This window comes from Eptesicus fuscus, chromosome 4 (genome assembly GCF_027574615.1).
Source record: "Eptesicus fuscus isolate TK198812 chromosome 4, DD_ASM_mEF_20220401, whole genome shotgun sequence".
NCBI classification, from domain to species: domain Eukaryota; kingdom Metazoa; phylum Chordata; class Mammalia; order Chiroptera; family Vespertilionidae; genus Eptesicus; species Eptesicus fuscus.
In genome coordinates this window covers 44,479,003-44,503,651 of record NC_072476.1, presented here as the reverse complement: position 1 = coordinate 44,503,651, position 24,649 = coordinate 44,479,003, and the positions used below count along the sequence as shown (strand labels likewise).

Genomic DNA, 24,649 nt, shown 5'->3' with positions numbered 1-24,649 from the left:
TGCACGATTGGGGCCGGGGAGGGACGGGACGCAGGAGGCCAGCTGGGGAGGGAACGCAGGAGGGCTCCAGGGCATGTCTGGCCCATCTCGCTCAGTCCTGATTGGCCGGACCCCAGCAGCAAGCTAACCTACTGGTCGGAGTGTCTGCCCCCTGGTGGTCAGTGCACGTCGCAGCAACTGGTCAACGAGGATGGAGGGCGATGCTGCATGCGCGCTCTCCTCCTGGGGCCCGGCGTGTGAGAGAGGCTCCACTGAGCAGAGATTTATTTGCCAGGTGGGATGCGACGGCCCTTGAGAGGCTATGATGGCCCTTGGGAGGCTGCACTGTCCTGGTTTGCAATAAGAAAGGTACTGTGCTGAGCCGTTTTCCAATCAGACCTTCCTCTTCCTTCCCCAGCACACTCTAAACCTACCCCGGCCTACCACCCCAACTCTACAGACCCTTAACACCTTCCCCCCTATCTTGTTGACTTTCCCCCATCAAACGCGAACCCTATCGTATCCCCACATACGGGGAGCCGATGCTGCGCTGCCGTGGAGGAGGGACTGGAGGGGGAACACCGTTGTGAGGCGCCGCCATTGGGGTGTCTCTGCCCAGAACCCGCACCACCCAGATCCCAGACTGGTAGGCTGAGAGGTGGGTCCATTTGCCCAGAGCCTGGGGCTGGATGCTGAGATGGGACCTGAAGCCTTCGTGGGCGGTTTGCAGGAGCCGGGCCGTGGGTCCTGCTCGGGCTTGGCTCACAGTTGCATGTTGTCACTGCGCATTGGGCGGGGGAGTCTTGAGCAGAGGTCAGCCCAGCTGTAAGGGGACCCTAGGCATCTGGGCAGATGAAGGGGTGGGGGCGCGCTTGGGTAATTCTGATGTCACCCCACTTGGTTTTAAATGCAAACCCTCCTTGGGGTGTGGACAGGCCTTGAAGGTCTTTTTTCCTCCTGTCTGCTCACATTCAAGTATCTAGCGCTATGTAAGTGGACACGGTGCGCCTGGTGTTTGGTTGTCCCTCTGGTCGCTTGGTTTTTATGTTTTTACTACATTCCTTTCGTGTGCAGTGATCACACTTCATCTGGAGTGGGGCGGGCTCGAGTGACCTGGAGGAAGCATGCAGAGACCAGTCACTGCTGGTCACCCCTGGCACTGCTGGCAGTTATCCTTTCTTCCTTGTGGAGCGTCTAGGGAGGGGAAGCGGCCGCAGTGCCCGAGGTAGAGTTCCAGGAGGCTGACAGCACTGTTGGGATCATGCTGGCAGCGCTGGTCTGTTGGTGCCTGGCCTGTCCTCTTGAGATTGACCCTGCAGGACGACTAAGGGAGCCAGTCCCCAGTTCCGCCCCACCTCTGCCACCGATTGATTGGAGTCTGAGGGCTGGGAGGAGGGACCAAGAGGTCTGCCTTCCAGCCGCTTGCCAGTCACCGCTGCCACTGATTGATCACCTCCTGCTCCCTCAGCTCCCTAGCCTGGCATTCGGTCAAGCCTTCGGTCGTTTTGGACGTTACGGACCCTGGGTTTTTATATATTAGGATTTGGCCCTTGTTTTCCTATTATGTTAAAATTTTTACATCCCTAAAACCTGTCCAGGTGTCAGTTAATGTAATTCTCAACAGAGTGGGAGTTTAATAAATGTTATGGACAAATTTATTCTTGTTGCCCTTTAAAATTACATTTAAGTAGAGCAATCATTATCAGGTTCAAATTTAGACCTAAGAGGGTTTAGAGGTGACATACATCCCTATATTTTTTTATTTTATCCATAATTCTCAATTTTTTAATCACCAATAATGTAATCCTATATAATAAAAGCCCAGTGACTGAACGGCAAAATGACCAGAACGACCAGTTGACCAGTTGCTATGACACTCACTGACCACCAGGTGGCAGACGCTCAACGCAAGAGCTGCCCCCTGGTGGTCAGTGCGCTCCCACAGATTGGCTCGCAGCGGGAGCAGCCACTCAGAGGGCGGGTCCACAGCCGCTTGGCTGACTGGGATGAGTGGTGCTCCCACAGTGGGCCGATCCCCACAGGCCACCCCTCCGGCCTCTAGTAAGATATAATGCCTGGATTTCATCATTAGCAATTGAGGTTTGATTTTCTTAGAGTTGAAGACTGAACTCAGGGCCAGTGTTTTCAATGTTAATTATTTGAAAATGTATAATTTTACTTATTATAAAATGGATTATTATCTAAGTACTAGTGGCCCGGTGCACGAAATTTGTGCACAGGGTGGGGGGTTGTCCCTCAGCCCGGCCTGCACCCTCTCCAATCTGGGACCCCTCGAAGGATGTCCTACTGCCGGTTTATATGGATCGGGCCTAAACCGGCAGTCGGACATCCCTCTCGCAATCCAGAACTGCTGGCTCCTAACTGCTCACCTGCCTGCCTGCCTGATTGCCCCTAATCACTCTGCCAGCCTGCTCACCCCCAACTGCCCCCCGCCGCCTGCCTGCTCAACCCCAAATGCCCTCCCACCAGCCTGATCACCCCCAACTGCCCCCCCTGCCGGCCTGCTCACCCTCACCTTCCCTCCCCACTGGCCTGCTCGCCCCCAACTGCCCCCCTGCTGGCCTGCCCACTCCAAACTGCCCCCCCTGCTGTCCTGATCACCCCCAACTGACCCCCACTGATGGCCTGCTCGCCCCCAACTGGCCCCCCTGCTTGTTGGCTCACCCCCAACTGCCCCCCCCCCCCGCCAGCCTGGTCACCCCCAACGCCCCCCCCCACCAGCCTGATCACCCACAATTGCCGTTCCATCCTGGCCTGATCACCCACAACTGCCCTCCCCTCTTGGTCTCTAACCGCCTCTACCTCAGCCCCGCCACCATGGCTTTGTCCAGAAGAACGTCTGGGAGATCTCCTGGAAGGTCTCCCAGTTTAGTTAGCATATTACCCTTTTATTAGTATAGATAGAGGCCTGGTGCACGGGTGGGGGCCGGCTAGTTTGCCCTGAAGGCTGTCCCGGATCAGGGTGAGGGTTCCCTTGGGGCGTGGGGTGGCCTGGGCGAGGGGCCTGTGGTGATTTGCAGGCCGGCCACACCCCATGGGGTGAGGGTCCCCGCTGGGGGGCATGGCCAGCCTGGGTGAGGGGCTGATGGCTGTTTGCAGGCTGGCCAAGCCCCCCAGCGGGTACCCTCATGGCCCTGGGTAAAGGGCTGAGGGCCGTTTTCAGGCTGGCCACACCCTCCAGAGACCCAGGCCCCCAGCCACTCCTTGAGCGGAGGCCAGGGCTCCCAGCCCCTCCTTTTTTTTTTTCCAGCCACTCCTTCATCAGTGGCCAGGGTGGGCAGGAAGCTTGGCTTCCTCCATTGCTGGAGGCAACCCAAGCCTCCTGCTTGCTCCAGCTCCGTGGCTGCCACCATATTTGTTGGGTTAATTTGCATACTTGCTCCTGATTGGCTGGTGGGCATAGCAGAGGGATGGTCAATTTGCATGTTTCTCTTTTATTAGTGTAGATTAGTTGCCAAGTTCTAGTCTATGCATTTTATTTTAAAATTTTTATTGGATTTATTGGGATAACATTGGTTACCAAAATTATTATGATTTCAAGTATACAATTCTATAACACATCATTTGTATATTGTACTGTGTGTTAACCATCCAAAGTCAAGTCTCCTTCCATCACCATTTATTTCCCCTTTACCCTCTGATAATCACCATACTGGTTATCTATGTCTATAAGTTGTTTTTTTCATTTTGTTTAATCCCTTTGCCTTTCTCACCCAGCTTTCCAAGCCTCCTCTCCTCTGATAGCTGTCAGTCTTGTTCATATTTTGAGTTTCTATGAGTCTGTTCATATTTTGTTTGTTAGTTTATTTTATTCATTAGCTTCCACATGTAAGTAAAATTATATGGTATTTGTCTTTCTCTGGCTGGCTTGTTTTACTTAGCATAATATTCTCCAGGTCCATTCATGCTGCAATGGCTGCACCAATCTGCATTTGCACCAACAGTGCACAAGGGTTCCCTTTTTCTTCACATCCTCACCAACATTTGTTGTTTGTTGATTTATTAATGATGGCCATTCTGACATGTGTGAGGTAATATATCATTGTGGGTTTAATTTTTATCTTTTCATGTCTGTTGGCTATCTGTATGTCCTCTTTGGAGAAGTGTCTATTCATGTCCTTTGCCCATTTTTTAATAGGATTGTTTGTTTTTGAGTGTGTAAGTTCTTTATAAATTTTGGATATTAACCCCTTATTGGATGTATCATTGGCAAATATGTTCTCTCATTCAGTGAGTTTTCTTTTCATATTTTTGATGGTTTTCTTTGCTGTGCAAACATTTTTAAGTTTGATATAGTCCTATTTGTTTATTTTTATTTTATTTCCCTTGCTGGAGAAATACAACAGAAAAAATATTGCTATGAGAAATGTCTGAGATTTTACTGCCTATGTTTTCTTCTAGGATTTTTATAGTTTGGAGTCTTAACATTTAAGTCTTTAATCCATTTTGAGTTCATTGTGTGTATGCTGTAAGAAGGTGCTCTAGTTTCATTTTTTTCCAAGTAGCTGTCCAATTTTCTCAACACCATTTATTAATATAGACTGTCTTTACCCATTGTATGTTCTTGCCTCCTTTGTCAAATATTAATTGACCATAAAGGTGTGGGTTTATTTCTGGGCTCTCTATTCTGTCCCATTGAACTATGTGTCTGTTTTTATGCTAGTACCATGCTGTTTTGATTACTATGGCCTTGTAGCATAGTTTGATATCAGGTAGCAGGATTCCTCCAGCTTTGTTCTCCTGCATTTTCAAGTCTTTTACTCTGAAGTGAACTAAGGAATAAATGCCTATGTATTTTGTTTTTTATATTTTGTACTAGCAAAATGCAAATTTTAATATTAGCATTGTTACTCATTTTCAAAATAATTTGATATAGTTTGGCTCATTTTTACAATATTTGACCACATTTCTACATTAAATATTTTTAAATCCTGCATTTAAAATGGACATTGTATTACCAGGCAACATTGTTTCCTTTTTAAAAATGAGTATAACATTTGAAAACAGTGCTTTGGAAATGGTCGCTTTAGTCTTTGCAATAGAACAGTTAATCTAGTAATGAATAAACTTTAAGTGAGGTAAGATATTTAGTTGTCATGACTAAAAATTTCTATGGTTTTATAGCAGTTCTTCACTAATATGTAAGCAAGTTTTTATTTATACACTCACACATACATTTTTTTAAATAAATGGTTTTTATTTTGCTCTTCAAAGATTTGTTTCTTAAACATGTTAAACATTAAGATGTATTTAAATTGCAGCAAACCATACTTCCTGGGAAGATTAAGAGTTAGAGAAAGCTGGCGTTTAAAAATGCCAGAGCTTCAGAACTGTTAAGTAATAGTGTGGCCCCTAAATCAAGTCTAATTGTTCCAGGTTTCAGCTACATTTTGCCATATAGGATCCATCTAGCTCTGCTTTCTCAGAGAAGTGTACATTTTCCTTCAGTGGATCCTAAAGTGCAGAACATAGTGCTGGGAGAAGAAAGAGATTTTATTTGGCAGGTTTGTTCAACTATAATTCATGTCTAATTTTGAATGTATGTATGCAGCCACAGTACTGTTTAATATTCTAGTTCATTCTCTTCAATAGGTACAAAAATTACTGCTTAGTGAAAGTTCAGCTAGTCAGGATATCCCTGCACTAAAATCTAGCTCTGTCATTTTACAACTCATTTCACAGCATTTAATATCACTGTTACCTCCACCTTCGCATTCTCAGTCCCCTCTCTCATCAGAAGATGGGGCATTAACTACAGTGCGGTGTCACAGACAAATCAAGGCTTAATTTGAAAATAGAAGCCTATAGTTTTGAGGCCCAACTGTTGACATAACAGACACACATTATAACCCCTTTTATGATTGGTGGGCATGACTCCTGCATCTTATTGCTAATTTCTCAATTGCTCTTCTTAGCATGGATTTTTCCTAGTTTGAAGCTTGATGGAAAGAGATACCATTTCTGTCAGGTTTTGCAAAATGTCTTGAGCCCCTTTTAATTTAAATGCAATGTTTGGTCAGTTCTTTTAGTTTTTGCCTTGATAATATGTACTTATTTAAAGGAAATCTATATTATGTGAATGAAATGTAATGCTTACCATGAATAAGTTCATGTCCTGAAAATCTGATACTGACTATATTCAGAGTAGTTGGCATTTCATTTTGTTTTCACATGTTCATGCAAAAGAGTAGTGAAAATATTTCTGATAAAAATATTAAGGCTTAATCTCTAGATTAAGTCACGATTGAAAAGAAACTTCATAGACTTATTCTATTAAAGACATTTTATCTGCTTCACAAAACAGTTGCATTAATTGGTGGTCTGTCTTCAAAAGTCAGTACATCTAAAAATATCTGGGAGTTGCTGTTTTAATAAGAAGCAATGTCATGTGAGAAAGGAACCCAACCCTCTGCATGCTCTCTGTCTAGAACATAATATTCTGCATACTGGCTTTTTTATTTCACTCTTCCTGAAAGTCAGAGTTTTTCAGGCTGTTCTGATACAATTGAAATCCACCTTTATTATATATATAAAGGGCCTCTCAGACTATCTATATTAGTATGAAAATAGCTTTCAGAATTATAGTCATATTTAGGCTATATCCAAACAGTAATGTTATATCCTTTCCAGAAAGTAATTTATTTGGACAACATTTACATAACTCCATGTATATAATTGTTTATCTACTTATTGCTTATTTAAAACATTACATTGGAGAGAGTTTTTATTTTTACTCTCAGCATTATATATGTGGCTTTATTTTCCATTCAATTCGAAAAACCAAAAAACATCTATTCTACTTAGCAAGCATTTATTAAACATTTATTATATTCAAGTATCTAGGCTAGGTACATGTGGAGCATTAAAATGATGATGATAATGATTGCAAACACTTGTGGTCATTGGTTACCTACTAAATACTAGACCAGGCCACTAGCCTAAGTGCTTCTACATGCAACACTTATTTAATCCTCATGTTCCTGTCAAGTAGTTGCTGTTATTATCCACATGTTACAAATGAGGAAACTGAGGCTAGCACATTTCAATTTACTCAAGACAGTGACTTGTGAAAAGTTTAAAACACAAGCAGTTTGACACCAGAGTTCACAGTCTTAATAACATTGTGCTAAACTAAAATGAAGACAAGATTTTACCCTATAGAAAATTTCATCCTACTGGAACAGCTATTTTTAACTGGTGTGCCACAAGAATTTTTAAAACATGCAATACTTGACTATGTAGTCAGGGGCAATGACCTCTTTTCCTTAGATTCTCAAATTAAAAAATGACAACAGCCAACACAACAATAGCCGTCCCTTGTGAATGAATTAAAATTATACCTATTTTTTGTCAGATAAGCAAGTACATTTTTTTTGGTGTGCCACAGAGTTTTAGTAATTAGGTTAGTAATTAATTTAGTAATTAATTAGTACCATGAGATGAAAAGGTTGAAAATTGCTGTTCTAGAAAAGTGGTGATATATTCAGGGGGAAAATGCAGCACAAGGTAGGTTGTGTTAGGTGTTGCACTACTGGCTCAGAAGGAGAGATGCATTCCTGCTGGGAGATGGCGGAAGGCCTCATGGAAGAAGTGTTTTAGTTGAGACCTTGAAGAATGGCATATTTTGCCATGTGGAAGTTAGTTAGAGGAGTATATTCTCATTGAAGGAGGCAGTGGGAACAAAGGCACTGTTTTGAGAAAGAAATACATACTAGTAAGTGCTCAAGAGTAGTAATTAGCAAAATTAGTAATTTGTATAGCATAGCATCCTTGGAGAAGTGGTAGGGAGAAGAGAATTCAACTTGAATTGTGGAAGGATTGAAGTGGCAACCTAGGGTATGTGAACTTCTGCCAGAAATGAAGAATCTTTGAAAGGCCTAAACTCTAAACATCCATCAGAGTTGGATGGAGTAAAGAGGGAAGAGAAGAGTGACCTAAGACTTTGAAAAACTTGGACAGAGCATATTTAGGAATTGCATCAAATATTTAAAATATATTTTACTCTAACTAAATGAAACTAGGGTGGCCAAAGTTAATTTGAATACCTGGGAAAGAAAAGTCTTTGTGCTGCCCTGGCCCGGTGGTTCAGTTAGTTGGAGCATCATCCTGTACACTGAAAGGTTGCAGGCTCGATCCCTGGCCGGGGCACATACAGGAGGCAGCTGATCAATGTTTCTCTCTCTCCCCTTCCCTCTCTCTCTAAGAAAAAAAAAAAAATCTTTGTGCTTACACAGACCCTTCAATATAATGCATATGTTTTCATTTAAAATTGGAAACTTTACATCATTTTTGTGGTATTAGTAAATTATAGATCCAAATTATATATTATTTTAAAGTTGTTACATTTTTCTTTTTTTAACTGTAGGAGAAAAATTCAATGGAAAGCAATTACTGGAATCTGGTCAAGGTCCTAAGAATTAATATTGCTTTCTTATAAAGATATAAAATATTTTACAGATTTTGATGTTGTTTTATATCTAATCTTAGAAGACATTATCTATAGTTAACTAAATGGGTCTTAGTTCATACAACAAAATAAACCTACCTTCTAAAGAACTACCTCTATTACACTCTTTAATTTAAATCTCTTGATGTATATAACCTGTCAATATTTAAAGTAGAACATTAAAAAGAGTGTACTGACAACAAAAGTTCATTTTTACTGTGATGTAAATGGTTACATGTGAATATCTTAAAGTACTGAAATAGTCTACTCTGAACATAGTATTTCTAGAGGAAAGATTTCCTACCAAGTCTCTCGGGGGAAAGCTTGGAGAAACCTTGAGCCACGCACCAAACCTGTAATTCACTGACCCAATTTGTGAACCAAATTATACTGAGGTCATTATGCAGACTGTGATTTCTCCTTCTAACTTTCACATTTTATTTATTTATTTTTTTAATCTTTTATTTTATTTTTTTATTGTTTAAAATATTACATATATTAGTACATATATCTCCTTTTTTTCCCCTATTGACCTTCCCCCAGCCTCCCCTAGCCCCTGTCGCATGCCCTCATCCCAGTGTCTTGTGCCCATTGGTGTGCTTATATGCATGCATAACAAGTCCTTTGGTTGATCTATTTCCCTCCCTCCCCAACACTCCCCAGCCTTCCTGCTGTAATTTGACAGTCTGTTCGGTGCTTAACTTTCACATTTTAATTCATAGACTATGTTGACCTTTGGATTTCAGGCAGTAAATAAAATTTAAAAAATCTTACTCAGTTTAAGTTAGAAAAACTTGGATTAGTCTGAGCCATATTTTTGCCTGATAACTTTTTTCAGGTATTTTCATGTTAATTTTTATGGTTTTATATACTAAATTATATATTTTCAATTTTTAGGGTTATTTCATATCTTTTTCTAAAAATACCATTTAAGTACTATACTGTTTTTTCCCCCCAGATATTTTAGCCTCTTCTTAAGCACCTCTCTGCAACTTTTCCATGAATGTAGTTATATGTTGATAAATTATTTTTGTCAACTATTTTGATTTCTTAGATTGTAAAACATCTGTTTGCACACATATACATTATTTTTTAAATCCTCACCCGAGAATTTGTTTTTATTATTCTTAGAAAGGAAAGGAGGGAGGGAAACATTGATGTGAGAAAGATACGTCAGTGGTTGCCTCCTGTACACACCTCAACAAGGCATCAAATTCACAACCTAGGTATGTGCCCTGACTGGGAATCAAACCCGCAACGTTTTGGTGTATGGGACAACATGAAGGTAAAAGAGGTTATTAATTGCCATTTCATTGTTATTTTCTTATTTTCAGTATTCCAGTCTAAGATTAATAAATGGGTAGCATTTAAAAAATTATTCTTCTAAACTTGATGTAGTTAATAATTATATTTTTACTTTTTTAAGTCTTTTGTTCATTGTCTCTGATTTCCTGTGTTGAGCGTCTGCCCCCTGGTGGTCAGTGTGCGTCATAGTGACTGATCGACCAGTCGTTTGGTCGCTTAGGCTTTTATATATCTACTAGAGGCCAGGTGCATGAAATTCATGCATGGGAACAGGGGGTCTCTCAGCCCAGCCTGCACTCTCTCACAATCTGGGACCCCTCGGGGGGATGTCTGACTGCAAAAGCCGAACAGTCCAGTTTTAATGTTTCTCACTCAAACCTTTGGCTTCTTCTTAATGTTGATAAAATGTAGTTTTAAAACTGACCCACAAAATTTTTATGAACTTTATATGAATACATGACCGATTAAAATAGTTGGGACTAATCCTTTAAAAAAAAGCACTTATTATTAATGAACTTTAGAAAAGAGATAAAGCTTGAGACAAAATGCATGTTTTAATATCAATTTTTAAATCACATTTGTGTTCTCTTAAGGATATTTGCATGGTGTAAGACTTTACTAATGTTTGAAAATTTATATAAATAAGAGCTGCTAAGTTATGCATCCTGTTTATTGCAAAAATATGGTCTAACAGCCTCTGTAGCTGTCACCAGTCTTTCCTATAAAATAAGAGTGCATCAGATGGTAGTGAAGAGGGCCTGAAATTTCAATCTTGAGATGAGTAATTATGCTGTATTCAACACAGCCTATTTTACTTACTTCCACTTACATGTAGACAGGTCTTTTTTAACTGGCAGTAGTGAACATAATGTGGAATATGGTTGTTTATTAGGTCACTTTTGGTAAATAGAACTAATAATTTAAGACATTTGTCTACAGTAGGGGTTGGCAAACATTTTTCTACGAAGGGGCAAATAGTAACTATTTTAAGCTTGCAGGCAATACGACACTGCTGTGGTAACAGGAAAGCAGCCATCCTATATAATAAAGAGGTAATATGCAAATTGGCCATCACTCCAACACACAAGATGGCCGCCCCCATGTGGTCAAAGATGTCTGCCCCCATGTGGACACAACATTGCTGCCACAAGATGGCCAGCAGGGGAAGGCAGTGGTGGGTGAACAGGCCAGCAGGGGAGGGAAGTTAGGAGGGACCAGGCCTGCAGGGGAGGGCAGTTAGTGGTGATAGGGTCAGCAGGGGAGGGCAGTTAAGGGTGACCAGACTGGCAAGGGAGGGCAATTAGAGGTGACCGGGCCAGCAGGGGAGGGCAGTTGGGGGTGACCAGGCCTGCAGGGAAGGATAGTTAAGGGTGACCAGGCCAGCAGGGGAGGGCAGTTAGGGGTGACCAGGTCAGCAGGGGAGGGCAGTTAGGGGTGACCAGGCCGGCAGGGGAGGGCAGTTAGGGGAAATCAGGCCAGCAGGGGAGCGGTTAGGCGTCAATCAGGCTGGCAGGGAAGTGGTTAGGGGGTAATCAGGCTGGCAGGCAGGCGAGCGGTTGGGAGCCAGCAGTCCTGGATTGTGAGAGGAATGTCTGGACATCCCTCGAGGGGTCCCAGATTGAAAAGGATGCAGACTGGGCTGAGGGACACCCCTCCCCATGCACGAATTTTGTGCACTGAGCCTCTAGTCTATATATATAAAAGGTTAATATGCAAAGTGTCCCCACAGGAGTTCGACTGGGAGACCAGGAGTTCTGTTGCTTGCTATGGTGTGTGCTGACCACCAGGAGGTGGTGCGGAACAAAGGAAGGCCCTGGCCAGCAGCCAGGGAAGGAAGGCCCCAGCCGGCAGCTGGAAGGCCCCAATAGGCCCTGATCGCCGGCCAGGCCTAAGGATCCTACCCGTGCACGAATTTTGTGCACCGGGCCTCCAGTAGACAATAAATATACAAACCAATGAGTGTGTCTGTGTTCCAATGAACCTTTATTTACAAAAGCTGACAGCTAGCCAGAATTGGCCTGTGGACTATAGTTGACCAACTCCTGGTCTACATTCATTTGACTTCCTCACTTTATATTCACCCCTCTAATCAACTGGGGTTGGCTTCTCTTCACCAATCCACCAAAAATACTTCTGCCAGTGTCAGTAACATTCTCCTTGTCATTGAATCTAAAATGTATTAGTCCTTCTCTCAGTTGATTCTTGGGAGCCTTTGATACTTAAATCACCTTTTCCTATTTAAAACTCTGTCTTTCCTTAGGGTCCATGATAGCACGTTTCTAGTTTTTATCCTACCTTTCAAGGCATTCCTCAATTTTTGTGTTTTCAGAGCTCCACTTTTTTATAGCTCATTCCTTAAATAATGGGGTGCATCAGGGATCTATTTAAAATTTATATTGTCTCTAGAAGAGACAAATTTATAGGCACAGAAAGTATATTGCTGGTTGCCTAGAACGGCAGGGAGTGGAGGGGGGAGGCAAGGTTAGTTAGGAGTGTTGGTAGATGATAGCTAAAGGGTATGGGGTTTCTTTTTTTGGGTGATGAAATGCTCTAAAATTAATTATAGTGATAGTTGTACAATTCTATGAATATACTAAAAACTGCTGAATTACTTACTTAAAATGGGTGAGCTGTGTGATAGATCAGTATTTCCATAAATATGTTTTAAAAATTGTAAGTTAAATTCTCCAATCTTATTATTTTCCCAAAAATAAAACCCACGCTCCACCATTTACTCAAGTACAGACTGAACTATCTGCCAATAATTCTATTTGTGTTGAATTCATAGTAATATTCCCCAAACACTGTATATCAAATGTAAAATAGAAACCTTATTTGTGAGCGCCTGATAGACTCAGTATTATAAAAAATATCAATGTGTTTAGAACCATTTTGGTTTTTAGAATATGCATTGTTAGTTCATTTGATGATTCCAAGAGGATTTTGCAAATTGTAATCTATTAATTAGGTTAGCAGGAAATTAATTTGGATGGAAAAATGAGCTCAGTCTTCATCTGTCACCATTGCAAGTTAAAAACCTGTAATGGAACAACATGATTACAAGGTAACAATTTCTTCTAAACAGTTAGTGCCTTTATTGACCCCATAATTAAATGAGTTATTGTGTTTGCCTGTTTTTCAGACTTTGGGCCCAGTGTGTTGAGGGTAAGATAGGGGGTGTCCCATTATTATGTTAAGGTTAACAGTGGATTTTCAGGTGTCCCCCTATATGATAAATTCAGTACCCTTCATAACATGAAGCAAATGCTGAAATTACCCTTTTTATTTTGCAGAAACAGAGCTTTCAGTTAGCTTAGAAGAGATGTAAATTGTAACTAAATTGAAATTAATACTCATTTAGGTGCACATATTGGTACTCTTTTCCTTGAACACTGACATGACAGCACAAAATAGAAAAAAATTAAACCAACATATGTTTTTAATTACTTTTTATTAACACTGCAAATTATATTAGGTTATTTAATTTAGGATGCAAAATACACTGTAGCTCTTAAAAGTACACACACATCATCTAAATTTATGTGTATGAAGACAATAAAGTCATATGATGAACAAATGGCATTGAGCTCATAGTCTTTAAAACTATATACTGGAAACATAATATGGTTTCTGTTTGGTATTTGTAATTTACCTGGAATTCCTCAGCTAGGATACTAATACACATTTTGAAAAGTTAAGTAATGCAGCTATTCTAAATCTGTAATGATAATGCTTCAGTAATCAGATAAGTACTTATAATTAGAATAAAGTATAATTTCCAAAAAAAAGATAGCATCACCTATAATATTTATTACAGGAAAAAAGCTCGATTTCATAGTTTTCAGTGCTAACCTTAATCTAATTTCTCACTATATATAAGGAGCTTCATGTAATCATATTCAAAACCTCTTATCTTGCTGATTATATTCAGCAACCATAGCTAAATATTTCAATGCCAAAGCTGAAAATCATAATGACATATCAGCATACACAGAATAAATTACAATTAATGAGTACTATATGAGGTGCATTTTTATTGGCCCCAAGTTTGTGATCTGCTCATGCATAGGACATTGTAATTTTTAAGAGGACAGAAAATGGTGATGATATGACTGCCAAACACATTGTATTGTCTATAGAAAAACAAAGTAATATTTTAGCCAGAATGAAAAGGGCATATACAGATAACGGGTTAAATGTTTTAACAGCTGAAATAGATACTTCTGATTACACATTTAGTGAGTGTATTTCATGCACAGTTTTACATAATTTTTTTTCACAGTAGAAAATCCTCAGGGAGATCCTTTATTTCATTCACTTCCTACTTATAAGGTAGTAGTAGTTTTTCTTTTACTAGTATCCTCCACTCATAATTTTCTAGGTAAAAAGATAATTGTATCATTTCTAATTCTGATATCCAATTTAAGTTTAAAAGCTAAGCAATGTAAATTTGGTTTAATTCTTACCTGGTTTATATCTGTATTATTTAGAGGCTATTTCGGCTTAGATAATTTATGGAGAGGCTAATACATTTCTCTCTTGGAAAATGTGTATGTGTTCCTAATTCCTAACTAATGGGAAAGCAAAGGACATTTTTACTGTCAGCTTTCATCAAGTTAGACCCCTCTGAAGACCTCACTAGATTGTTTCCATGGAAATTTTGCTAATGGCTATGTGCAACATTATCCAGGTACTTGTAGACAGGATTACAAATTAAAGATGAAAAGGAATGGGTGAACAATACATCTTCTCTTTTAAGAAATTGGCAGGATGTTAATCTTTGCACTTTCATTTTTACTTTACAGAGTTTTCAGATAGGGTGCAGAAGTTTAAGTTTGGTATTATTAATGCATGAGACCAGCTTTGACAATTTAAGTAATTAAATTCCTAAATGGGTTCTGAGTTGTAATCTTATATCTATAAGGCAGAAGAAAGAGAGTAAGTCTTCTAGTCTGTGTATGTTTAGTTAACAATATTAGTGATTATAATGGGTTTTACTGGAATATGGAAGACTGAAGGCATATTTAAAAATAAGCCACCAGTTTTATTGCCTGTATACTAACATACTAAATTACTTTGATCCATGTAATAAATGCCCACCATATATTACCACATACCACATAGAAAACACATGCTAATCTAATGATACTCATCATTTATGGAACACATACCTACCCTAAATATTGGCATTCCTAAAGAGGGTTCAGCCCCAGGTTACCCTCTCTTCTCATATTGCATTCTTTTCTAAGGCAATTTCATCCACTCTTACAATTTTAAATATCAATATATCAGTAACTTTCAAATGTTTTTCTCTTACCTAAATCTCTTTTCTGGCTTTCCAGAATTACTTCACATGTTTTCAGGGAAATCTCACAGACATCAAGCTAATTATGTCTGAAACTGCACTTTTGATTCCCCACTTCCAATCTTCTCTTCTAGAGTTTCCTATCTTAGTTACATCTATCCAGTTTCTCTTGCCACAAACCTGAGAGTCATTCTTGACTTTTTCTATTCCTTCAACCCCTCCGCCCCAACTCAAGTCTGTCACTAAGTGCTCTCTCTTCTACCTCTCAATCAAATCTGAAGTTTTCACACTTCTCTATCACTGCTGGCATTACATTGGCAGAGGAAGTCATTCTTCTAATAGTATCTTGGTTGCTTTACTCTATAGTTTTAACACCTAAGTATTTTTCTCTAAAACTTTTTGTTGTTGTTGTTGTTTTTAAACTTTATATAAACAAAATCAATTGGTATGCGTTCTTCAGTTCCTGTCTCTAACATTATGTTTGTGAGAGTCATACAAGATGTTGTATTTAGCTGTAGTTTATTTTAATGTCTGTATAATATTTCATTGTATTACTGTACTACAATTTGTTTATATAGTCTTCTGTTAAAAGAAATTTTGGTTACTTCCGTCTTTTGGTTCTTTTGAATAATGGTACTATCAATATTCTTGTACTGATCTCATGGTATCCAAATGGGTACAATTTTGTTGAGTGCAGTATTACACTTAGGAATGAATTTCTGGGTCATAGGTTGTGCATATATTCAGCTTTAGTAAATATTGCCAAACAAGTTTCCAGGATGGTTATACAAATTTCCATCCCTCCCAGCAGTATGGTTTCTAATATATTTTTGTATGTTTTTGGCTATTTGGACATCCTCCTCTGTGAAGTGTCTGTTCAAGTCTCTTGTCTTTTTTCTTTGTTTCCTTTAACCAGAGAATATCTGTCAACCCAGGGCATTCTTGGACACCTTTCTCAGCTGGGGAAACTGCCAGGAAGTCTACCAAGAGAAGGGCTGTGTTCCTAATTATTAATTCCTCCACCTCTGGCATTCCACCACCAGCCAGGCCTCCAAATCATTCATATTAGCTAGAGTGGAGTCTCTTTGAACAATCTATTTGGCATCATAAGAATCTTCTGATAATTTCTTCCTTCTCCCAAGCCAAACACTACCACCCAGGTGGCTTTTTAAAAATTTGAGATATAATTGACATAACATTGTGTTAGTTTTTGATGTATAATATGATTTTACATATATTTTTGTCCATTTTTAAACTGAGTTTTGTCTCTTTTATTGGTTTGCAGAGATTTTTATGTATTCTAGATGTGAGTCTTGGCGGCTAACCTTTTGACTCTTTTGATGATGTGTTTTGATGAAATCTAATGTATTCTAACTTATCAATCATTTTCTTTATAGTTAGTACTAGAGGCCCAGTGCACTAAATTCGTGCATGGGGGCGGGGTGTCCCTCAGCCCAGCCTGCACCCTCTCCAATCTGGGACCCCTCGAGGGCAGTCGGACATCCCTCTCACAATCCAGGACTGCTGCCTCCCAACTGCTCACCTGCCTGCCTTCCTGATTGCCCCTAACCATTTCTGCCTGTCAGCCTGATCACCCCATAACCACTCCCCTGCCAGCCTGATTGATGCCTAACTGCTCTCCTGCCAGCCTGATTGCCCCTAACTGCCCTCCCCTGCAGGCCTGGTCACCCCTAACTGCCCTCCCCTACAGGCCTGGTCCCCCCCAACTGCTCTCCCTTGCAGACCTGGGTCCTCCCCAACTGCCCTTCCGTGCAGGCCCGGTTGCCCCCAACTTCCCTCCTCTGCCAGCCTGGTCACCCCTTACTGCCCTCCCCTGCAGGCTTGATTGGTCCCAACTGCCCTCCCTTGCAGGCCTGGTCCCTCCCAACTGCCCTCCCCTGCTGGCCTAATCGCCCACAACTGCCCTCCCTTGCAGGCATGGTTCCTCCCAACTGTCCTCCCCTGCTGGCCATCTTGTGGCAGCCATCTTGTGTCCACATGGGGGCAGTCATCTTTGACCACATGGGGGTAGCCATCTTGTGTGTTGGAGTGATGGTCAATTTGCATATTACTCTTTTATTAGATAGGCTATTATTTACTAACAGCTCACATTCAATTAAAGATTACATAGTTAGTATATTTTCATGTCTTTTTGAAGGAGTCTTTATATACCCCAAGGTAATGGAGATATTCACTTATACTTTCTTTTAGTTTTTTGTTTTACCTTACCTATTTAGAACCACAGTTCATCTGAAAGTAGGAGACCACATGAGGAAAAACAGGGAAGAAAGTGTGGGATATGTGGGAGATAGTGAGTACATCAGTTTGGTTGGAATATGGGTTTTTGGAGGGTCTTGTGGGAAATAAAACTAGAAAGTTAGATCAAGGAAGATTGTGTAGAACCAAGGAGACTAAAAAAAAAAAAATGTTACCCTGCTCTATTCTCACATGAGCAGGTATCATTAGCAGTGGCCTCCATCTTACTTTTGTCTCAAGAGGGACCGTGCAATTGTGTGGATGACTCAGTAAAAATCAACCACCCTCTTTATCTCCAATAAAACAATAGCAACAACAAAATGAAATAAAACAAAACTATCTTATTTATTTTTATGTTTAAAAAGTATTCATTTTTGTGGAGGGCATGTATAACAATATCTTGGCCTCATTAGATATTATGAAATTACTTCTCTTTTTAAAAAAACACACACAAATCTAGCCCTAACTGGTTTGGCTCAGTAGATAGAGCATTGGCCTGTGGACTGAAGGGTCCCAGGTTCGATTCCAGTCAAGGGCATGTACCTTGGTTGCGGGCACATCCCCAGTGGGGTTGTGCAGGAGGCAGCTGATCGATGTTTCTCTCTCATCGATGTTTATAACTCTCTATCCCTCTCCCTTCCTCTCTGTTAAAAAAATCAAATAAAATATATTTAGAAAACAAACAAACAAAAAACCCCACACACAAATCTAGTAAGTTTTTAATGAGTTATGGTAAATAATAGCAATATCCCCTGATATTTCTGTTGAATAAACAAGCAACAAAAAGTCCTCCCAGAAATACTTTTTATTAATTATCTAGTCATTATATTCCTTTGGAAGACATTATAAACTCTCTGTTCTTTCTCTAACATGTTTTTACTTAAAATACAGTTTTCCCTGTATGAACATATCCTTTGTACCTGGTTACTGGAAGAATGAGGATGTAATGTTCTTGTAAACTTTTTTCTTAAACACTTGACTATGTACTGCCCAGCCGGCATAGCTCAGTGGTTGAGTGTCATGGTTCGATTACTGGTCAGTAGATCATGGTTTGATACCCTCAGGGCACGTGCCTGGGTTGTGGGCTCGATCTTCAGTGTGGGATCTGCAGGAGGCAGCCAATCAATGATTCTCTCTCATCATTGATGTTTCTATCTCTCCCTCTCCCTTCCTCTCTGAAATCAATAAAAATATATTATAAAAAAATAAAAATATATATTTTTTAAAAATGAAGTACCATACTATCTAAAGGTGTATGTGTACATATATCTAGATATATATGTTATATGTACATATATTAAAATATTTATATTTAATTGGTTTCACCAAGTAAGATTAGAGTTGTTTAGTTCTAGTTTAAAAGTAGTTTGGTATATGATTGACAAATTGATGATACAGTTGATAACTTTCAAATGTAGTTTTATGCCACTAAGATATTTCTCTTAGTTAGTATTATATAACTACAGGCCCAGTACACGAAATTAGTGCACTCTGGGTCGGGGTGTCTCTCAGCCCAGCCTGCACCCTCTCGCAGTCCAGGAGCCCTTGGGGGATGTCTGACTGACGGCTTAGGCCTGCTCCCCGCAGAAGCTGGCAGTCAGACATCCTTAGCACTGTCACAGAGGTGGGAGAGGCTCCCGCCACCGCCACCACTGCTGCGCTCACCAGCCATGACCCCAGCTTCTGGCTGATCAGAGCTCCCCCTGTGGGAGTGCATTGACCACCAGGGGGCAGCTCCTGCATTGAGCGTTTACCCCCTGGTGGTCAGTGCGCATCATAGTGACTGGTTGTTCTGCTGTTCAGTCGATTTGCATATTAGCCTTTTTATATAGGATAGGCTACATCTTATTATCCAGACGATCTTTCTGACTCTTTTGGGGTGGGGAGGCGGGGTAGGACCAACTAATCAAGTCTCATTATCTAATGACAGTGATAGATAGGAAGCAAGTGAATAATTAAATCCATTGTCAAATTCAGCCTATAAAATGACTTCAGCCAGGATTTTCTACATCTTCCTCCAGAAAGCCTATTGTTAGAGTTGCTACTGATAGCTGAGATATGGAGGGTTTGGATTCTAATTTACTCCTCTTCTTCCCTTAACAAAGATACTAATGAACCTGGAGTTGGTTTAAAGTCCGGGGCGATATAAAGTGTTGGAAGATATATGTAGAGCTAGATAATCCAAAGAGACGCACCCCTGAAATACAAACAATTGAACTCCCATTAAACATAATGCTTTTCTTACATCCTTGTTGGGTCTAGACTACCATTGCTTCATGTCCTGACAGTAAACTGAAAAGAAGTTGTTTGAAAACATAACTTCCTTAATGAACAGACCCTTCCAAACATTTTTGGAGGAATAAACAATCAAGTTAGTGAGTTGATTCTGGTTTGCTAATAAGCAAATTTGTGACTTTCTAATTATATTCTCAAGGATTGAAAGGTTGGTAAAATATCCACAAATTTAAAAAAAAGGAAAGCTAGGAGTATTTTCCTCCTTAAAATGTCATGGAAAAGTTTTTGATCAGGCCCATTCCTAATATTTTCAGGCCTGAAGCAAGAGTAAAAATGGAGCCATGGACTATACAGACAGTCCTTGGGTTACGTCGGACTCGACGTACATCGTTTCATGGTTACGCCACCATCTCCCAGCCTCTCCAATAAAATGGTAATATGCAAATTAACCATCACTCCACTACATAAGCCATGCCCACCAGCCAATCAGGGCGAGTATGCAAATTAACCCAAACCAAGATGGCTACAGCCACAGAGAGCAAGGTTTCCCAGGTAACAGAGTAAGCCAAGCTTTCCATAGCCATTGCAGGCCTAAGCCTCCACTCAAGCTACAAAGTTTCAATTATAGAAGGTAAACAAATTCAAACAAATGGTGGCAGAATGGAGCTTGAGAGCAGGCCAGGGTTGCCGGCGGCAACAGGGGAAGCAAAGCTTTCCGCACACCCTGGCCAGGCTCACCTGCTTAAGACTACAAAGTTTCAATTGTAGAAGGTGAATTAACTGCCACAGAAATGGCTGTCGCCCCGGAGGGAGCAGCAGGCTTGGCTTTGCTCCAGGCTACAAAGTTTCAATTGTAGAAGGAAAATAAGTCCCAGATACCAGGACCTCTGCTTGGGTTGCCAGGGGGCATGGCCAGCCTGCAAACCACCACAGGCCCCTCACTCAGGCCGCCCCACGCTCCAAGGGAACCCCACCCTGATCCGGGACACCCTTCAGGGCAAACGAGCTGGCCCCCACCCCTGTACCAGGCCTCTATCCTATCTAATAAAAGAGTAATATACAGATTGATCATCACTGCAACACACAATATAGCTGCCCCATGTGGTCAAAGATCCTGCCCCCATGTGGACACAAGATGGCCACTACAAGATGGCCAGCAGGAGAGGGCAGTTGGGAGGCACCCGGCCTGCAAGGGAGGGCAGTTGAGAGGGACCAGGCTTGCAAGGGAGGGCAGTTGGAGGTGATCAACCCTGCAGGAGAGGGCAATTAGGGGTGACCAGGCTGGCAGAGGAGGGCAGTTGAAGGTGATCAACCCTGCAGGAGAGGGCATTTAGGGGTGACCAGGCTGGCAGAGGAGGGAAGTTGGGGGCAAAAAGGCTGGCAGGGGAGCAGTTAAGCATCAACCAGGCTGGCAGCAGAGTGGTTAGGGGGTGATCAGGCTGGCAGGCAGAAGCGGTTAGGGGCAATCAGGAAGGCAGGCAGGCAAGCAGTTGGGAGGCAGCAGTCCTGGATTGTGAGAGGGATGTCCGACTGCCCGTTTAGGCCCGATCCCACCAGGATCGGGCCTAAACGGGCAGTCGGACATCCCTCCAGGAGTCCCAGATTGGAGAGGGTACAGGCTGGGCTGAGGGACAACCCCCCGCCGTGCACGAATTTTGTGCACCGGGCTTCTAGTTTATTTATTTAAAAAAAAGTTCCGTCATTTCGATGTATGTACATATGTGCTTTATGTTTTTTATTATTTATTTACCATAAGTGAAGGTCAGGAATTGTTATCTTCCTTTTAAATTTTTTTTACTGTTTCACTTCATCACTGCTGTGTATGTGCTCCATGTGAGTGACGTAGGTGCTTATGTAGGTGGGTTCCGACTTACGGTGAAAATCGCGTTATGTCGCGCCGTAGGAATGGATCTCTGATGTAACCCGAGGACCTACTGTATGTCTAAATTTAGAATCATAAATAAAGCTACCAACCTGTTAAATGAAATTGATCTTACTCCTTTCTGGATAATATACCTTAATAATGTCCTAGAAGGCCAGATTTGAATTTAAAATTTTAGAACCTTTGGGGTTTCATGCCAGAACATGGCAATGTGGGGAGCAGGCCAGCTCCCCTTTCATTTTTAGGCTTTCAATTTTAGCCTTATCTTAGGCTCCATTGTTACCTTCCTAAAGAACAATTGCTCTTGGCCACTCCATGGATAAACATAGATTCTCAAATTCTAAAGATAATCTCTTTACATATAGACATGAAACACTTAAAACCACTTCTATATTCTCCCTTATTCTTTTTTCTTTCTTTTTTTTTTTTTTTTTTTAGAATTTTTAGCATGTTTTTATTGATTTCAGAGAGAGGGAGAGCAAATAGAAACATCAATGGTGAAAGAGAGTCTTTGATCGGCTGCCTCCTCCCTTATTCTTGAGTTCTTCTCTAAGTCATTGTGGGTTAACCTTTTGCACTCGGATGTCGAGTGTGACTCGACATGGTTAGCATTAGAATAAAGGAATCGAGAAAAAAAGCAAGCGGGTGCAAAGGGTTAAAAGGAAGGAGCATGTTTAAGTCCCAGCTTTGTAGCTGTTGTGTTAATTGTTAACTTTTGCTGAGTCTGTACATTGAAAAAGGTAGCAATCTCAGCATGTTAAGATCATAACTGTTAGATGCTTAGAGACAGCAGCAGTGCTGATGTGAGGCATTAATGGCTGGATGGATCCAATCAGATATGCCGCCCCCGGTGTCTTTATGTAATGGCATTTACCAGATTTCAAATGGACTGCTGAGAAAGATGAAATATAATCTCATGTATTATCTCTGTCTTGAAAAGATAGATAATGAAATTGTTCTCTTGCTGGCATCTATTTTATTAAACTTTGCAGAGTCAACTAAAGAACAGATGTCTCTATAGAGTTGAAACCTTTTGCTAATGTGGAGTGTTATTAAGTGCGTTTGTGAGTTCTAGGAACAATGATATTAAGTAGAGCAGGTAGCATTTATATTGTATTTCTTTTAAACCTACTCAGAATAAGATGGCATATTTGGGGGCTAGCTGTATAGAAAAAACTATAAATTGTATACAACTAAATTCTATTTTCTTTTTCTTTCTTAAAGAGTCTGGAGAAAGTTCTTGTGGAATTTAATCACAAGGAGTTGTTTGATTTCTATAACAAGGTTAGTATTTTAAAAGTAATTTCTAAGAAGTGGGTTTTTTTTCCTAATGTTTCCTTTATTTATGAATTCTTATTTTTATATTCCCTATTATGGAACTAAGTTCTTTAACTTGACTTGTAAACACCTTATGTTTCACAGTAGGAAGCATTGCTGAGATGAGAATCTGACAAACTAAATCAGGAAGAAAATGGAAATGGTTTTAATTAAAGCAATAGGAGTATTGCTGTAAACAATAAGTAATGACTTGTGTGGTACCTAGCCACACTGGCACATTAGATATAAAGTAATGTTAAATATTTTAATTTCTGTTTGCAAAAGAAAAGGAAGATGCCAGGCCTTAAAGATTTATCTTTGAGTATTTTTGATGATTCTTTCCAAATACTGATTTTGTAATCCAGGAAATTCTCCCCCACACATACCTTTAAAAGTCATATATAATGAGCATTTAAAATGAAACAGCTGGGTGTACTTAAAACAGTAGTATTTAGAAATCCTCCTTTACAAATTTGAAAATTTAGCAAGCACTAATTCTAATATCATCACAAAAAAAGAAAAAAATTAAGTGGTGTATTTATTGCTGTGAATGGATTTAATAAGCATAATTGCCAATGCCATCCTTTCCCTTCTATTTGCATGTTTCTAAACAGCACTTCATATGAATTTCTCTTTCTTTACCAGCTCTCTCTCTCTTTTTTTGTCTTTGTAAATAGCTAGAGACCATCCAGGCACAGCTGGATTCTCTTACCTGATGTTCCTGAAGACCACTTTCCACATTACACACCTGCCACCTCATCATTTTGCTTTGAAGACAGACTGCCAGGTTGTGTTTTCTGAAGGACTCAGTAGTTTTCTTCTTGTAAATTTTATGGTTTATCACTTCTAAGACAAATAGTAGCTAAGGGAAATAATTTCCTGAGGACTAAGATTCTAATATACATTCTCTAGTTCTGTGAGCCAATAGCAAGCAAGCAATTGTTAAGAATACTTTTGCTTTCAAAAAAACAAAAGTGAACACCATCTTGTTTTTACTGTCCTATTTTTGCTTTATTGCCTAGATGCATTTTTTACATACTTGATGATACCTTTAGGTATCAAGGAGGGTCCATGGATATAAGGTATACTGAGTACCCGTAGAATACAGAACTTAACAATTACATTGATAAAAATAAGAAAGCAGCCCCATGCAGTCAAACACATTACAGTATATTTTCCTGAGTATAATGAGTATACTTTGCTTTGGAAATAATATAGGAAAGAAATTAAAAATAGAGCTGGTAGTAGTTATCCAGTGATTCCAGTGTGAGCTTCTCTGCACACTTTTACTTTTTTCTGAGTTTAATGATTTAATAACAGTTCAGGGTTTGGTATGCTTTTCTTTCTGCAGATTAATAATGATTCATTTCATAATGTGGGAGACAGATTCAAATCATGAAGAAAAAGAATTATAATGAGTGCTGTAGGATTATCCTTAAAATTTCAAAACAGATAGCTTTTACATTCTCTTTTTGTAAATATGTTAATTCATTTCATTCAATAAAATGTTTGTCTCAGAAGTAGTTGAACTGAAGTGCACAGTACTTTATGCTATGAATATATATAAATATGAGCATGGCTGTCTGTAAAAAATAATATCTGTTGAATTTATTGTTTTCAGAAAGTCAGAGAGGGACGGGGAGAAAATGGGAGAGAGAGAGAGAGAGATTCAAAATGCCTTTTCTTCACATGAAGGAATTTTATTTTAGAAATGTCCGAAACAGCCATTGATATTAAATCACATTCTTTATATGAGGTATCTGAGTAATACAAGTGTTAAATGTCTCCCAAATAAATATTCAATATATATAATTTATGCCCTTATTTATATTTGTGCTTTTATGTTGTCGCTTATAAGAATTGGGAGTTTGGATTATTTCAGTATTTCAGAAAATAAATGTTG

General features: G+C 40.1%; 1 protein-coding gene across 5 annotated transcripts in view; it reads left to right on the top strand.

Moving 5' to 3' along the window:
* The window catches only part of COMMD10 (COMM domain containing 10), a 144,703-nt gene extending 120,428 nt beyond the window's left edge, over nucleotides 1-24,275 (top strand). For 4 of the 5 annotated variants that reach the window (XM_054714980.1, XM_054714975.1, XM_054714977.1 and 1 more), the window contains 2 exons: nucleotides 22,654-22,713; nucleotides 23,424-24,275. In XM_054714980.1, the coding sequence (XP_054570955.1) occupies nucleotides 22,654-22,713; nucleotides 23,424-23,462 (99 nt within the window). In that variant the 3' untranslated portion in view covers nucleotides 23,463-24,275. Of the gene's footprint in view, nucleotides 1-274; nucleotides 334-22,653; nucleotides 22,714-23,423 lie in introns of those variants that run through there. The other variant, XM_054714978.1, reaches the window with a different exon arrangement.
* Nucleotides 24,276-24,649: the final 374 nt, after the last annotated feature.